General features: G+C 38.6%; 1 protein-coding gene across 3 annotated transcripts; it reads left to right on the forward strand.

The window, feature by feature from the left end:
- The first annotated feature begins 2,556 nt into the window (after positions 1 to 2,556).
- LOC108974962 (sodium leak channel non-selective protein) lies at positions 2,557 to 16,545 on the forward strand. Of its 3 annotated transcripts, none has more exons than XM_018943098.1 (18): positions 2,557 to 2,647; positions 4,606 to 5,810; positions 7,326 to 7,438; positions 7,654 to 7,764; positions 7,828 to 7,971; positions 9,022 to 9,279; positions 9,333 to 9,861; positions 9,982 to 10,727; positions 11,003 to 11,140; positions 11,216 to 11,581; positions 11,689 to 12,439; positions 12,515 to 12,814; positions 13,739 to 13,933; positions 13,997 to 14,360; positions 14,919 to 14,996; positions 15,067 to 15,340; positions 15,413 to 15,575; positions 15,641 to 16,545. In XM_018943098.1, the coding sequence occupies exons 2-18, from the start codon at positions 4,722 to 4,724 to the stop codon at positions 16,361 to 16,363; spliced, it is 6,342 nt and encodes a 2,113-aa protein (XP_018798643.1). In that variant the 5' UTR covers positions 2,557 to 2,647; positions 4,606 to 4,721; the 3' UTR covers positions 16,364 to 16,545. The 3 variants fall into 3 exon arrangements, with proteins under 3 accessions (XP_018798643.1, XP_018798644.1, XP_018798645.1); XM_018943099.1 differs by having other exon boundaries at positions 11,015 to 11,140; XM_018943100.1 differs by lacking the exon at positions 11,003 to 11,140.
- The last annotated feature ends 991 nt before the right edge of the window (positions 16,546 to 17,536 follow it).

Raw genomic sequence — 17,536 nt, forward strand, 5'->3', positions numbered from 1 at the left:
CAAATCGCGCTGGAATTGTGGGTTTGCGGTGTCAATGCAGTGATAAACAAAAAAAGTTTTGTTTGGTTTGGAGCGCAGCGAATATTGTTGAGCACATAATGACAAATATTCTTATTGCCGCTCAGCTGTGACGATTATGACGTGCTCCCTACACAATGCTTAGTAGAGCGTTAATCAACTGGTTTAAAATACCTACAATTTACGGTTATTTCATGCGGTTTAACAATCAATAATATCAATGAACAACAACATTTTTGTTCATACCAAAGTAATAAGAAAATATTTAGATATTAAATGCGAAATTTATGTGTTTTCTTTAGAGGTTTTTATATAATAGTATAATCATGCTCTTCCTCACGTATTTCCATGTTGTCATCACCGCAAAATTGCTATTTTTGTACATGACATACATATTTATGTACATTACTATATTTTTAACGCGCTTGTTCGTAAAAAATGTCGTCATTTGCCTAGAATATTATAAGTAAAAAACTAATTTGAATAATTTGGCGAAAACAATATGTATTTGTGGTAGGTGTCGAATGCTGAAGAATTTTGGAAACCTGTTTTGAAGCAATGTATATGCTTACCTAAAGTTTTTATCTTATTATACTTATATTTTGTTTTACACTTCGTCCAAATGACACACCTTAAAAAATATTTATACAGTGAAGAGGAGAGAGTTAACCTTGATGTTTGTAGAACCCGAAAACGCCGGTATATAGTATATATAAATATAAATGCTAATCATTCGGAGGAACATATGATAAGAGAAAAGAAATATTAATCTAAATTAATAAAAAATTCTATACATATAAATGATAACGGTGACAAGTTAAGTCAATTAAGCAATGTCTGTCAGACTGTCTGTCTGTATATACGCGAACTAGTCTCTCAGTTTTTGAGATATCGATTCGAAAATTTACTAACGTTCCTTTCTTTCAATAAAACCCTTTAAAATCTTTTTCTTATTCGGGAAACTTTTTGATTTGAACATAGTATATAGCTGTCTTTTAAACTGACCAATATTTTGTATTTGTATTTGTGAAAGATAGCACAGCAGCCGACGTCAATGGTTTTCCTTTTTTTTCAGTTTGCCAAAGTGACCGGATCACTTGGATCATGGGGTCGCTAAACCGAACCCTGGAAGACAGCGCGAAGTTGCAACCATTAAGGTAGTAGTAGATTTACTGCTCCGCAGTGCAGTATCCTGGGGATGGAACCAGCCACTCATTAACAGAGCGTTCAGAGCTGGTCAAAGAGTGCCTAACCTCGCTTTCAATAGCATCGAATGTCTTTGTGATAAGATTGGTATGGGTGCCAGGCCGCAGCGGAATCGCAAGAAATTGTAAAGCTGATGAGTTGCAAGGAAAGACACCCTAGAACCACTATCAGTATAATGGGAGCGGATAGGTGCTCCCGTATCCTCTCTTGTGGTCTACAACTGAATAGCTGGGACTCTTGGAAACTTGGTCAGCGTTGGGTCATGCTGTCGTAAAAGCCTTTTGGCCCAAGATCGATCCCAAGAGATATCGGGATCTCTTTACCCTAAGTAAAGCTCCCTATTTTTGGGGATTTTAACGGACCACTGCCCTATTGCGAAGGCTACCAAATGCCATCTTCAGAAGCTCTATGGAAGAAGATGAGGTGGAAACAACTCAACATTTCTTTTGACTTCATTAATCAAGTTATATTGATGGGAAATACCAGCAATCTGCCCTCATTCAAAATCTATGAAATCTTCTATTAGAATATTTACATTATTTTTTGTAATTATCTCAAAAAAAAAAAAATGACGTACATTATATAATACAATGAAATTAATTAAATTTTCAGTAGAAAGAATTCAGTAAAAAGTATGTAACTGAAATCAGTCGGTAATCAATATCGCAATTTTGGAATTGATGCAATTTTGCTTTAATTTGACTTTGGATTTTTAAATTACTATTTACAGATGTATATGATGGTATCACACTCACACCTACATATATATATAATTAAGTCTCAAATATTTTGTGCACTACTGCTGCGGAGCCTAAACAACTCTGCATGCGATTCATTTTGTATACATGACTGATACAATTCACCTCCATACACACATCTTTATATTATATACAAAACTTTTAGTTGTATACTGCTCAACTTTCGTATTGATTTACTTGGCTGCAACAGCCCGGTGACCGGCGACCGGCGACCGGCTTTATATGTCAACAGCGATCAGCTGTTTTTTGTGTACATTTTTTCAAAAGTAAATAAATAATAGAAAGCCGTTATATTTCCACTTACGGTATGCGCATGTGTGTGCCTTGACCCAATTTGCCGCAAAAACTTCAATGACAATAAGCAAATTTACGAGCATGAATGAAAAAATCACTTTAGTCTGTATCTACACTTATATATACATATGTACATATATATTAACGTATTACTTTTGGTCAGAACAGACAAATATGCCGTTATCTCTATACCGTTATACATATGCACAAAGATGCGAATGCGTCGGTTAGGTTCTCATTCGGATGTAACACTGCTATCAGTATTGATTTTGTCCACCAACGAAACTGACATTTTGGCCAGAAAGAAGTGAAAATTTGGACAAGCAAATATTTTGAAAAATTATTTTTGTCAATGCTGGTGTAGATTTTAGGTAAAATGTGAATAAATTTGAATTAAAAGTGCATTAAACGTGTTTATTTTCGATTTGATGAACATCAATTTCAATTTAATACAGAGTTTTTGCAAAAAGCATAGCATACTTCAGGGCGTGAAAACTTTGAATTGTGTCTAATTGGTTAGAAAATGTGTTGAAATTAAAGAAGAAGAGTTGAAGTTTGTTTTAAAGTTCATTATAATTACGCAAAAGTATAAATATAAATAGTTAAACATATTTTAAAAGCAGAAAAGTGACTTTGAAAAAAATGATAATCCTACCGTAGGTGTATTGATTTTTCGCAGAGAAAAGTATACTCACGTATTAGTATAATAGTTGGAGCAAAAACATAGAGATAAGCGAATTTTAAATGAGTATTCGCGCTGAGGGAGAAGTAAACAGTTATCTAAAAGCGGTTTGTCTGGTTGTTTGATTGGAAGAGAGCATTGATAATACATCTAACCACAAGCAGCGCATTTCGGCCAACAGAAGGTCATTGGTGTTTATTTATTAATAATGGACTAAAATTCACTAGGTTCTTCTTCTTCTTTACCGGCGCAGACAACGCTTATGGCTTTGACGCCAATTCGAGATACCACGTGCAGCCAGGTCCTTCTCCATCTGATCTTCCAATGGAAGTATTCCTCTTCCTCCCGTAAGGCCGACTTATCAAGTGATGTCGTACGTCCATGATGGAATAGAGTTTGATCCTTGTTCTTTGGGAGAGAACTTTACTTTTCTATTGCCTACTTAGTCCAAATAAGCACCCGGTGGCAAGGATGATTCTGCGTTGGATCTCGAGGCTGACATTGTTGTTGATGTTGATGCTTATTCCAAGACACGTGCGATGACGTGCGAGTCAGTCTAGAGAAAGCAAAACTAACCACGCCGTTGTTGAGGTCAATTAAATCAATACCATCAGCGTATGCCAGTAGCATTACACTCTTATAAAAGATTGTACCTCCTCTTTTCAGCTCTGCAGCTCGAATTTTTTTCTCCAGGAGTAGTTTGAAGAAGTCACACGATAGGGAATCGCCTTGTCTGAAACCTCGCTATTCAATACAGCTCGGAGAGGTCATTCTCGACCCCGACGGAGTTTTCGGGCTTGCTCAACGTCAGCTTACAAAGCCGGATTAGCTTTGCAGTTCGAATGTGTAGTTATTTTTCGTGGTGTCGAAGGCGGCCTTAAACCCACGAAGAGGTGGTGTGTAAATCTTCCTTTCACGGGCCTCTTCTAAAATTTGGCACATGGGGAAAATTGGTCGATGGTAGATTTTCCAGGCCTAAAACTACACTGATAAGATCCAATCACTTTGTTGACGTTCGGCTTTAGTATTTTACACACTACGCTCGATAAGACCTTATATCCGATATGAAGGAGGCTTTCTCCACGGTCATTAGCGCTGATTGTTGGGTCCCCCGTTTTGTGGATTGGGGAAAGCGCACTTAAGTTCTAATTATCGTGCATGTTTCCATCCGACCATATCTTGCAAAGAAGCTTATACATGCACATTTTCAGTGCTTCGCCGCAGCATTTGAATAGTTCGGTCGGTAATTCATCCGCTCCTGAAGCTTTGTTGTTCTTCAGGCGGGTAAACTCTGATGTTACACTTTCATTGTCGTTCAGCAGGCTGGAGAACTGTTCCCTCCATAACTTCAGTAAATAGATAATAAATTCTAGTATCGGGACACCGGCTGTTGTGGGAATTCGTGTCTAATATTCAATAAAGGTTGCAAAAGTTACGCGTCTTTAAATCAGAATATTTGGCAGATTATTGACCTTTGCCAATTGTCTGGGTTTTGTATTCTCAATTTACTTCAAAGTTCTAATCAATAATTCTCCAATTATTAAAATTGAATAATGATAGTATTACCTAGTGGATCATTGTTTCAAATCTCGTCTTAAAGTAAAAAAAAAAAATAAACACTACAATATTTAACTGTTGTTATTTCAGCTCTCTTTCTTTGATACATCTTAGTTTTTTGGATCACAAAATCACAAGGAGTTTGTTTACTAACTGTGTCATCTTGGCGTTCGGCCGCGTAGAATGAGTTCAATCTGCATGCTTGAATGATTGACCGATTGCATACGCGTCGCTTAGGAGCTGCAAGTAACCGTAGCGACACTAGCTCCATATCGGCTACTACCACCGGTGTTGGCGGTGGTGTCGGTGCTGGTACGAGTGGCGGCGGCACAATTACCACTCCACCAGCTAGCACCAGCTCCTCCAGCGGGCACAGTCTACAACAGCAGCAGCAACAGCATTCCCATCCACATCAACAACAGCAACAATTTCGCTCATCATTGCATCACCATCACCATACGTCGGCTCATAGCCATTTCACCTTCAATACCGGCGGCAGTTATAGTCAAGGCCATAGTTCGGGCAGCTTATCGCGCATATCACGCAAGGCTGGCGCATCACTTTCGGCATCAGCACAAAGTGGACATGGATTTGATGGAACCAGCAGCGTTAATAGTCCTTCAGTTGTGAATTCGGGCAGCGGCAGCGCCAGTAGTGGTCCGGCACTGCTACCCACAATGGGTCCAATGTTGGGCACATCAACAAGTGGTGGTACCGGCATAGCCGGCGGTCAATTGGGTGTGCATAGTCAAAATGTGTCTTCAAATACGGCTGGCAATAGTAGTGCTGGCGGCGGTGGTCTTGGCGCTAGTGGTAGCGGCAGCGGTGCGGGCATTGGTGCTGGTGTCATGGGCGGTATTGGTGGCGTTGGCGGCGGTGCGATTGGCGGTGGTGTTGGTATGGGCATCTGTGGCGGCATCAGTAGTACGATGGGCCCAAGTAGCGCAGCCATAACTGGCGTCCCCCCTATTGGGCTGGGCCTAGCAACGGGCATTGGTAATAAGATGCTCGGCCGCAAGCAAAGCCTCAAGGGGGGCGAACCGTTTTTGGCCGATTATGGTCCCGAGGAGTCGCTTAACGAAAGTGCCGATATTGAATGGGTGAATAAGCTGTGGGTAAGGCGACTAATGCGTTTATGCGCCTTAGTATCCTTGGCCTCAGTCTCATTGAATACGCCGAAAACTTTCGAGCGGCATCCCCCATTACAGTATATAACATTCGCATCGGACACCGCGGTCACGCTGCTATTCACCGCCGAAATGATTGCCAAAATGCATATCCGCGGTGTATTGCATGTAAGTATTATGGTTGGGTAGTAGATCAATTATTGAACACAACAATAACTAAGTGTTAAGCGAGCTTGAACGAATCCATCGGAAAGCATAATATAACATAAGGTATGGATAGACATATTAGGTATTTTAAATTATTTCTATTTTTAAAATGTTGCTGGAGAAACAAAAAAGTGAAAAGTTGAACAATTCTTAATAACTTTAATTAAGCGACAATTGCCTTAATACAACTTAAATTAAACCAATTTAGATGTGATTTTAAAATCTTATAATATGATTAAGTATGACCCGGAATGTTCCGTATAAACTACTGCCTACTTATTTACAAACACAAATAACGGGTTTATCAATAAGACCGCTATAAAAGTTTAGATAAGACAAAAAAGGTTTGGATTATCAATGAAATTCTTCATTCAATGCCCTTATGTATGGAACTCGATTTCTTTAGCAGACGCTGAACCCAAGCATAAATTGGCCGATACTGCTGCTATTTCACGTTCGATATTTGTACGATTGTTGGCATAGGAAATAGTTTAACGGCGTCAAATCACACGAACGAGGAGGCCAATTGTCTGGGTCATTTCGTGAAATAACGCGTTCACCAAACTTTAAATCGATTTTGACATTCGCTGTGTGGTTTGCGGTTCTGTCCTGTTCGAACTACATATTATCCAAGTCCATATCATCCAAGCCGGGCTAAAAATATTCGGTTATCATTGAGCGGTAGTGATTCCCATTCACAGTAACCTGACAATCTAGATCATCACCGAAGAAGTACGGCTCAATGACGCCGCCGGCCTATAAACCGCACCAAATTGATTTGGGTCTGACTGATTTGGGTCGTCCTCAATTGATGTGCTAGCGGCAGCAATATTCTCGACATCACGTGCCTACTACTGTGCCTGTGGATTCAAATTTTTCCACTAGACGCTAAATAGCGGACAAAATATGGCGTCGCTTGCTGTTCCTATCGGTCTACTTTCCTAGCGTCCCTATTGAAAAACCCGTTATTAGTTGCTTAAAACAGAGATATCAGCATTTAAGCCTTAGTTAAGTCGTAGAAATAAACCTAAATATTATTCCGTATTAACCAAATGTTGTCATATTGAAGATATGAAATCGATTATTTTTGTAAATAAATATTTATCGAAGTATAGTCCATTTAGGCAGCATCTTAGAGGTTTATAATGAAAAAGCAGCAATTACTCGTAATGTCCTCACATACCTTATATCTAATGATCAGATCGATTTGCTCAAGTTTGTTACCGTTATTGATGTCGTCTCTTTCAAAACATATGTTTGTATGTAATAATTGTCCTACTCCATTTTGCGTAAGCGTCATATGAATCGAGTTTGCAACGATTACATAAAAAAAAATGTATATAAATATGTGTGTATTAATGCATGTATGCATGAGTGTCGTTTCGAAACAGGTATTACCAAATCGTCCAAAATGTGGTCTTTACTAATTATACGTTTTTCCCCCTATATACTTTACAAACAAATGAATTGCTGTAGGGTGAAGTACCATATCTAAAGGATCATTGGTGTCAATTCGATGCGTCAATGGTATTTTTCCTCTGGATATCGATTATATTACAAATATTCGAAGTTTTAGAAATTGTGCCCAAGTAAGTTGAAATTACGCCTCATTACTACAAGTAGTTAGCCTGAGCCTTATGTGCACATTTACTATATATATATATATATATTATATAAGAAATGTTTCGGAAATTATTTTTCAAATTGAATAATATCAAGCAATTGTAATAACCATTAAATTTCCGAAACAGTTCAATTTCAATTGCTCCTCACTTACTATGCTTTACTAATGTTTTTTACTTAGATATTCTTACATCTCAATTGTACGTGCGCCACGCCCCCTAATTATGATACGCTTCCTACGAGTCTTCCTAAAATTCTCGATGCCAAAGAGCCGCATTAATCAAATATTTAAGTGCGTAAAATTATTATACTATTTTAAATATGTTTGTATATTAATTGCTTTTGTGCATTACAGACGGTCGAGCCAACAGATCTACAACGTGACATTGTTCTTCCTATTTTTTATGTCACTTTATGGTTTACTGGGTGTACAATTCTTTGGGGAGTTGAAAAACCATTGCGTCATGAATAACTCCGAGACCGACTACTTGGGAAGACCGTAAGTATTTGCTCAGCAATAAGTTTAAATGAAAGTATAGAAATAGAACCCTCGACTAGGAGGGAAGAGATTAAAATATATGAAGAATAGAATACAAATACTTGTACAACAAGTATACTTCAACGACGTGTTGACATCAAATCCCACAACATATAAATTATCGGCTTGATGTTTTAAGTTGATTTAGCCATGTCTGTCTATCTGCATATACGCGACATAGTTCATTTTTTTTTGAGGTATTGAAAAACCCCCCAAAAAACTGCTCACTTATCAAAATCGCCACCGATATCGGACTACTACAGGATTTACTCATTGTTCTCATACAAAAGTATCCATCAAAATCAATTATTAAAAACTGTTAATTTGACAAGACATCTTGTCGAAATTTGGTAGAGATAATTGTCCAATCTCTTTTTCCTCATTAAGTAATCTTTATTCAACTTGAATATTGCTAACTTTATACATAGTGGCTCTAACCTTTAACCGGGCAGCCAAGGCTTAGGACGAGCATAACGAGTTTATTGGCTAAGGAAATGATATCAAAAATTGGAAACTTCAGGTTACTGGTTACTGAAGGATTACGTTACACCGTAGGGTTGATCCTAATCGATGGATGTCACTACGACAGATCCTCAAAGTAGATCACATAAATCGACGAAGCATTTTAAGTTTTGTTAAGACAAATTTGTATCAATCTCAGTCTTTTCGATATGGGTCTACCGAAATATTTCAAACGAGGTCTAGGAAAAGCCGGGAAATAGAGCTGAAAGTGACAAGATAATTCCAACTCGATTTCATAATTACAGCTGTCCCAAAGAGCATCGCACAAAATATAAAGCAAATAGTAGTCAAAGTTTCTTTTTTTAGGATCGTAAATCAGGAAATAATTTGAGAATATTTATAGAAGGTTGGCGACATGGCAACTGACCAAAAGAGCATACCCATAAACTAAGACCGCTTTTGGTAATGTTCGCATGCGTCTACATATGGCTTCTTTTTAAAATGATATCATGGTTTATAGTAAGCGAAATGTAATCTTTCGAATTTCAGCATATTAACTATAAATTCGCTTGCCATACCCGATACGTTCTGTTCGATGGATCCGGACTCTGGATATCAGTGCTCACCCGGAATGATTTGCATGAAAATGGATTTTCTCAGCAGCTATGTGATTGGCTTCAACGGTTTCGAGGACTTTGCTACTAGCATTTTCACTGTTTACCAAGCGGCTTCACAAGAAGGTTGGGTCTTCATAATGTATCGCGCAATCGATTCTCTGCCCGCTTGGCGTGCTGCCTTCTACTTCAGGTTGGTATGCATAGGCCTGTTATTTCAAATTTCACAAATACCAATTTTTTTAGCACAATGATATTTTTCCTTGCTTGGCTGGTGAAGAATGTTTTCATTGCTGTCATTACGGAAACGTTCAACGAGATTCGTGTGCAGTTCCAACAGATGTGGGGCGCTCGCGGTCACATACAAAAGACCGCTGCATCGCAGATACTCAGCGGCAATGATTCTGGTTGGCGTTTGGTGACCATAGATGATAATAAACATGGCGGTTTGGCGCCTGAAACCTGTCACGCCATCTTACGTTCACCATACTTTCGCATGCTGGTGATGACCGTGATCTTGGCTAATGGCATAGTCATGGCCACAATGACGTTTAAGCATGATGGTCGCCCGCGTAATGTTTTCTATGAGAAATATTATTGCATCGAAATGGCTTTCACATTCTTTTTGGACTTGGAAACGCTCTTCAAGATTTATTGTTTGGGTTGGCGTGGCTACTATAAGCATTCCATACATAAATTCGAATTGCTCTTGGCCGTCGGAACGACCATACACATTGTGCCAATATTTTATTTGTCGGGTTTCACTTACTTTCAGGTGAGATAATAACATGAATAAATAACGTAAAAAATGATTCTTTTGTCTATAGACCACAGAACCTGCTATTTTTTATATATTTTAATTTGTTTTTCATATCTTTTTAATTTTTCTTTGCAGGTCCTGCGTGTTGTACGCTTAATTAAAGCTTCGCCCATGCTTGAGGGTTTCGTTTATAAGATTTTCGGTCCGGGCAAGAAACTCGGCTCACTGATCATATTCACCATGTGTTTGCTTATCATTAGCTCCAGCATATCTATGCAACTTTTTTGCTTTCTTTGTGATTTTACGAAATTTGAATCATTTCCGGAAGCTTTTATGTCTATGTTCCAGATTCTCACGCAAGAGGCTTGGGTCGAAGTTATGGACGAAACTATGATACGCACGAGTAAAACACTTACACCGTTAGTTGCGGTCTATTTCATACTCTACCACTTGTTCGTCACATTGATCGTGCTCAGTTTGTTCGTGGCGGTCATTTTGGATAATTTGGAATTGGATGAAGATATCAAAAAATTAAAGCAACTAAAATTTCGTGAACAGAGCGCTGAGATCAAAGAAACGTTGCCATTTCGTCTGCGTATTTTCGAGAAGTTTCCCGACTCACCACAAATGACCATACTGCATCGGATACCGAATGACTTTACATTACCCAAAGTACGTGAATCATTCATGAAACATTTCGTAATTGAGTTGGAAACCGATGATCCCTCCATCGTGGAGAATTGTAAGCGTCCCATGTCGGAGTGTTGGGAATCGAATGTGGTATTTCGCAAGCAGAAGCCTGTGCGCATCATGAACAAGACGCCCAAGGTGCGTTCGGCCGGCAGCAGTTTGCGCAAATTGGCCATCACGCATATTATCAAGTAAGCGAAATATTATGTAAAGCATTTATGCTTTTGTACATTAAATTGGCTGCGAAATTTTTTAAGCCGGGAAACTACGGTTGAAACAATTTGATCTCAGAGGGAATGCCAATAATAATAATTTGTAGATATTGTTAACCATAGACATGTATATATTTAGAAGACGCAAATTATCATGTTCCTATCAAAATGTTTCCACATAGACTGTCCCGCATGCAATGTGTGCTCAAAATTCTCATATATGTGTACTTTTATTCAAAATTGACTTACTCAAGTCGACTTTCCAGTGATTCGAATAATCAGCGTTTAATGCTTGGAGACTCCGCTATGCTGCCTGTCGTAGGCGGCAAAGGGGGTTTAAAGTCTCAAGGCACCATAACACATTCGAAACCATGGCGTGTAGATCAAAAGAAGTAGGTTGCTAACAATCATTGCGCGTACGCATTAATCTTGTATTGGTTTTCTTCAATTTCTCTCCGTTACACCAGATTTGGTTCACGTTCCATACGTCGTAGCGTACGTTCCGGTTCGATTAAATTGAAACAAACTTATGAACATCTCATGGAGAATGGTGATATTGCGGCGGCGCCACGTGCCAATTCGGGACGGGCACGTCCGCATGATCTCGACATAAAACTGCTGCAAGCGAAGCGACAACAAGCCGAAATGAGGCGAAATCAACGCGAAGAGGACTTGCGTGAGAATCATCCGTTCTTCGATACGCCACTTTTTCTGGTGCCGCGTGAGAGTCGCTTTCGTAAGATCTGTCAGAAGATCGTGCACGGACGTTACGATGCGCGCCTTAAGGATCCACTTACGGGCAAGGAACGAAAAGTGCAGTATAAAAGCATGCAGTAAGTCATTTGTGTACCCGTAGCTATCCATCTTGTGTGCAATTACTAATTTTTGAAATAAGACACATTATGTATACGACTAATACTCTTTTCCTTCCTGTCCGCAGCAATTTTCTCGGTTTGGTCACCTACTTGGATTGGGTTATGATCTTCGTTACGACACTTTCTTGCATATCAATGATGTTTGAAACGCCAAGCTATCGCGTTATGGATCATCCTACTCTACAAATAGCCGAATATGGTTTTGTAGTATTTATGAGTCTGGAGTTGGCATTGAAAATACTTGCCGACGGTCTCTTCTTCACACCGAAAGCCTATATTAAGGATGTAGCTGCAGTGCTGGATGTCTTCATTTATGTTGTATCCACATCCTTTCTCTGTTGGATGCCCCAACAGATACCGACTAGTTCTGGCGCACAACTATTGATGATTTTGCGCTGTGTACGGCCATTGCGTATTTTCACGCTGGTGCCACACATGCGCAAAGTCGTTTATGAGTTGTGTCGCGGCTTCAAAGAGATCTTACTCGTATCCACATTGCTTATACTACTCATGTTTATATTCGCCAGCTATGGTGTACAGTTATATGGTGGTCGCTTGGCGCGTTGTAATGATCCGACCATTTTGCGTCGTGAAGATTGTGTGGGCGTATTTATGCGTCGTGTCTTCGTTACAAAAATGAAATTGACACCCGGTAATAATGAGTCATATCCGTCGATGTTGGTGCCACGTGTCTGGGCTAATCCACGCCGATTCAATTTCGACAATATCGGTGATGCGATGCTGACGCTGTTCGAAGTGCTTTCCTTTAAGGGTTGGCTGGATGTGCGCGATGTGCTGATCAAGGCTGTTGGACCGGTAGGAGCGCTTTACTAATCATACCAAATTATTATTACCATTTCTAAATTTTTATGCATGTTCCTCTATTTTCAGATCCATGCGGTTTACATACACATCTATATTTTCTTAGGCTGTATGATCGGATTAACCTTGTTTGTGGGTGTAGTGATCGCTAATTACTCGGAGAATAAAGGTACTGCTCTGTTGACGGTCGATCAACGTCGTTGGTGTGATCTGAAGAAGCGCTTGAAGATTGCTCAGCCTCTGCACTTGCCGCCACGTCCCGACGGCAGAAAGTTTCGCGCTTTCACTTATGACATAACCCAGAATATAATCTTTAAACGTATTATAGCCGTGGTGGTGCTGATCAACAGCATGTTGTTGTCCATAACGGTAAATATGAAGTTGTGCAAAAAGAAATTGTGAAAAAATGAAGACGACGCGAAGATCAGATAAAAGTAGATTGGAGGAGAGTCTATTAAATGTATACGTATATATACATATATGTAAGTGATCAGCGTGACGAGTAGTTGAGTCGATTTCGTCATGTCCGATCCCCCGGTTACGTAGACCCAAGTGTAGTGGGAACGAGTAATGCATGCTTGTAGTAAGAAGCGCCTAAAACTCTATATGCACTATGTCTGTATTTTTTGGCTTGCCTAGAAATTTCAACATTGTCTTATCAAAAGTGGTGCTATACTACTCAGCGTGAACTGATATTGCTGACATTGAATGGGGTTTCTTCTAATGAAAAGAAATTCGAAGGTCAAGTGAAAAATGTCACCACTCTCGATGAGTTTTATCGGTGCTTAATTGGTGATCGCAAAAGCTACAAGTTCTGAGCGGAGATATGGTATATATGGTATCACGGGAAGCAGTTAACCCTTGGAGTCTCTCCACTCCAATCTGCTCATTGGCTTTGGCCCTTTCGAAAGGTTCGTGGTGGGTGTGGTTTAGACAAAAAGACAGGTGTAATTGAAAAATTTTATACAGTGTGAAATCGCACCGCGGCCGGGTGCCGGACCCACACCGCAGCAGAGGTTTTAGATCGGCCTCGAACCCGATTAAGTTAGAAAAGGTGCTCCTTCCATTTGACCAATTGGAACGACTGTTGTTTGTATTTGAAAGATATTGAGACAATTTTATTCTAACCAAAATGTTGCTATTTCGGAACTGCCTTTATTGAAAGCATATGGTTGCCATACAAACTGACTGATCAAAGGCAAGCTTTTGCATAAAAAAATTTTTATTTTTTTGTGAAGGGTATTATAGCTTTGGTGCAACCGAAATGAACGTTTTTTCTTGCATGTTTTACAGTGGATCAAAGGTGAAGTCCACACGGAACGTTTGGTGGTCGTCAGCGCGGTTTTAAACTTTGTTTTCGTCATTGAGGTGGTTATGAAAAATATAGCATTTACACCGCGCGGCTACTGGCAGTCGCGACGTAATCGTTACGATTTACTCGTCACTGTGGCCGGTGTTGTTTGGATATTCTTGCAGACAATATTAAGGGTGAGAATCTCTTAGTTCTTAAGATGTGCTTATATTTTTTCGTAAATGGTTTATATTTTCCAGAATGATCTCTCATACTTTTTTGGTTTTATGGTGGTGATTTTACGTTTCTTCACCATAACCGGTAAACACACTACACTCAAAATGCTTATGCTGACTGTGGGCGTGTCGGTTTGTAAATCCTTCTTCATCATATTTGGCATGTTTTTGTTGGTATTCTTTTATGCCTTGGCCGGCACCATACTCTTCGGTACTGTTAAGTATGGTGAAGGTATTGGTAGACGCGCGAATTTCGGTTCGCCTGTAACAGGAGTAGCAATGCTGTTTCGTATTGTGACCGGAGAAGATTGGAATAAGATTATGCATGATTGCATGGTTCAGCCGCCATATTGTACGCCGGGAAATAATTACTGGGAAACCGATTGCGGTAAGTTATTTTAATTGACAAAATACTACTGCTTAGATTTCGATGATAGGTTATACCTAAGCAATTAATATCGATCTCTTGAGTCTATTTTCGACAAAAAAACACTTCCTAAAAATTATCAGATTTTGAAAAAAGTCTTCTTGTGTTGCAAAATTCTGTCAAAATATGCAGGTCTCTTATTTATCTAGTGAAATCCACTTAGCGTCTGATCAAACTTGACCCGGACTAGGAAATTAGTGCTTGAAAATCTCTTTTGGAACAACTCAACACATTTTGGTTAATGTTTTGGGCTTAATCGTGCCTTTGCTAACCTCGTACCACAAGAATCGAATTCTGATGACAATTTCATCCGATACTTATAACAAGGTTATGGAAGATTTGTTTAATCATTGCTGTGACTCAAGAAACGATAATAAAAATTTGTATGAAATTACATAAAAATGTATTTTTTTTGTCAGTCCGGGCCAAATCGATCAGATCCAACACCATTTATAGGGTTGATAATGATATTTTATCCTTAAAATTTTAAATTAACAACTTATTTTAATGGATTTTTAGGTAACTTCACAGCTAGCTTGGTGTACTTCTGCACTTTCTACGTCATCATTACATATATTGTATTGAATTTGCTAGTGGGTAAGTTACATAGTATTGCAAAATAGAATACCAAGTGTAAAAATGATAATTTATTTTCAACTTATTACAGCTATTATCATGGAGAACTTTTCATTATTCTACTCCAACGAGGAAGATGCTTTGCTGTCTTATGCCGACATACGCAATTTCCAGAATACATGGAACATAGTGGACATACATCAACGGGGCGTTATACCAGTGCGACGGGTGAAGTTCATATTACGTCTACTAAAAGGACGACTAGAGTGCGATCCACAAAAGGATCGTTTGCTCTTCAAGTACATGTGCTATGAATTGGATAAGTTGCATAATGGTGAAGATGTGACATTCCACGACGTGATTAAGTAAGTCTAAATTTAGTTTAAAAACAGTTTATGGAAAGAACTATTAAAATATACTTGTTTGTGGAAATGCAGCATGTTATCCTATCGGTCGGTGGATATACGTAAAGCATTACAATTGGAGGAATTGCTGGCGCGTGAGGAATTCGAATATTTGGTAGAGGAAGAAGTCGCCAAGATGACCATACGCACTTGGTTGGAGGGTTGCCTGAAGAAGATACGTGCCCAAAATGCAAGTGTAAGCCAAAACGTCTTTAAAATGTTGAACTTAACTAACTAATTATATTTATTTGCTATTATTAGAAACAACAAAACTCCTTAATTGCTGGTTTGCGTGCCACCAATGAGCAATTAATGTTACTTAAAACACCCGAGGATAAAACTCCCACTAGTGGCGGTGAGAAACCACCGGGCAGCGCAACTGCGGCGGGTCCACCGACTAGTGATGCCTTCTCGCCAACCTTCAGTTCAACGGAGAATGAAGAGAAAGATGCCAGTGGTAGTGCGGCTGTCTCCACCACTGGCGAGATGCATGGCGTTCAACGTGTAATAAGTGGTACCAAACGCGCGCAAGCACTAATTCGTTCGGATTCAACAGGCAGCTCGACAGGTCGCAAGTATTTAGCACCTACCACATCCGATCCACAACAGCGCAGCACACTGACGGACAAAGAGCGTCTACATATTAGTAGTCAACAAAAGAAGAAAAATTCAATGACGACAGTGCCTATCTTGCCACCAGTCGCTGCTGCTAGCGGTTCTGCAATAAAACGCGACTTGAATCGGACGTCGGGATTTTTCGCATCCGGTAACAGTGATGGCAGTCAATTTCATTATCCCCCAAATGTGATGAATCATTATGGTGAACAGCATGGACCACTGGGTAGTCCATCAGCGATTATGGGTCACATTATTGCGGGTAGTAAATTATTGCCGTTTAACAATCAAGCGAATGCAGTTTACGAGGTGCACGATTGGTGGCAGGAACAGGTGATTTGCACACAACACAGTGACGATGAAGGTTGAGTTGAGTGTGCTGTTTTTTCGTTTTGTATTGACTTATAGTCAAATAGGAGAGTATAAAATATTTTAGTGGATATGAATGTAGAATAAGTGCGACGGTAGTAAGTACGAGAATAATTATTTATTATACAAAAATGTAAAACAATATTTTATGTATTTTTTTAGCACATTGCCAAATTTATAAATTCCAAATAGCCAAAAATCTGTTAATTTATTTAAATAGTCAATAATATAGCACAATTTATTGTTAAAAAGAGTTGAATAATTTTAAGTCAATATTGTGAGAAAAGTGTGAAAATACAATTATGCTTGGGTATCTTAATTTTCTAATAAAAATATGTTGTGAAAGCTAATTTTTGTTTAATTTCTAAAATATTCTTACCTAAATGTTCTTCGGTGCAGGTTTTTCTATGCTTTACGTCCTGGAATTTCTCCCATCTTCAGTTCAACAACGCAGAATTACATTATAACTGAAAGCTAACGGCGCTGTAGTATCTGTAATTACAATATTCTTGAAGTTCACAACGTTTACAAACGTTTCAACAACATTTTCCGAAACCGCAATTAATTGTACTTAAATATAAAAGTTAACCAAAATCGGCAGAAAATGGTGCTAAACATAAAAAGCACACACGAATTCATATGTCACACAAATACGCTATAATATATATGTATGTGAATGTATAAAAAATGCGCCCTTTCGATATAATTACGCAGTTCGCACTCCATTAATTGTCACTCCAAGAGTGACATTTAATACACGAACACCATTTCAATATAATTACTCGTATTTCATTATTTTTATAAGGCGTAATACGACTAAATATAAAATTAACTTTACTGTTACATACTTTCACAATAATTTTTACACAAAATTTACTCAACAGGAAGTATCCGGGAAATAAGTTTTCTCATCCAATTTCACTTCAAATTGTTACTGTCAAAACTGTTGAATAACCGCAGAGTTGCAGTTGCAGATTTAAATTAATTTTTAATTTCATTAAAATTTTTTTTAAAATATATTATTTATTTACTTTTTTATTAAACAATAAATAAAAAAATTACAAAAGTATGTATATAAAAAACAGAAATATAGTAAAATATTTACTTGAAATGTATTTACACTTGTAACATTGTAAAAACAACATATTAGCAATGTGGCAGCTTTGTATTTTT

Source organism: Bactrocera latifrons, unplaced genomic scaffold (assembly GCF_001853355.1).
Source record: "Bactrocera latifrons isolate USDA-ARS-PBARC rearing strain unplaced genomic scaffold, ASM185335v1 scaffold_6, whole genome shotgun sequence".
Classification (NCBI taxonomy): Eukaryota; Metazoa; Arthropoda; class Insecta; order Diptera; family Tephritidae; genus Bactrocera; species Bactrocera latifrons.

Coding starts and splice junctions, on each gene's coding strand:
- LOC108974962 (XM_018943098.1), top strand. CDS start 4,722: ATGATTGACCGATTGCATACGCGTCGCTTAGGAGCTGCAAGTAACCGT. Junction 12,815..13,738: donor GCATGTTGTTGTCCATAACG/GTAAATATGAAG, acceptor CATGTTTTACAG/TGGATCAAAGGTGAAGTCCA. Junction 14,361..14,918: donor TTACTGGGAAACCGATTGCG/GTAAGTTATTTT, acceptor ATGGATTTTTAG/GTAACTTCACAGCTAGCTTG.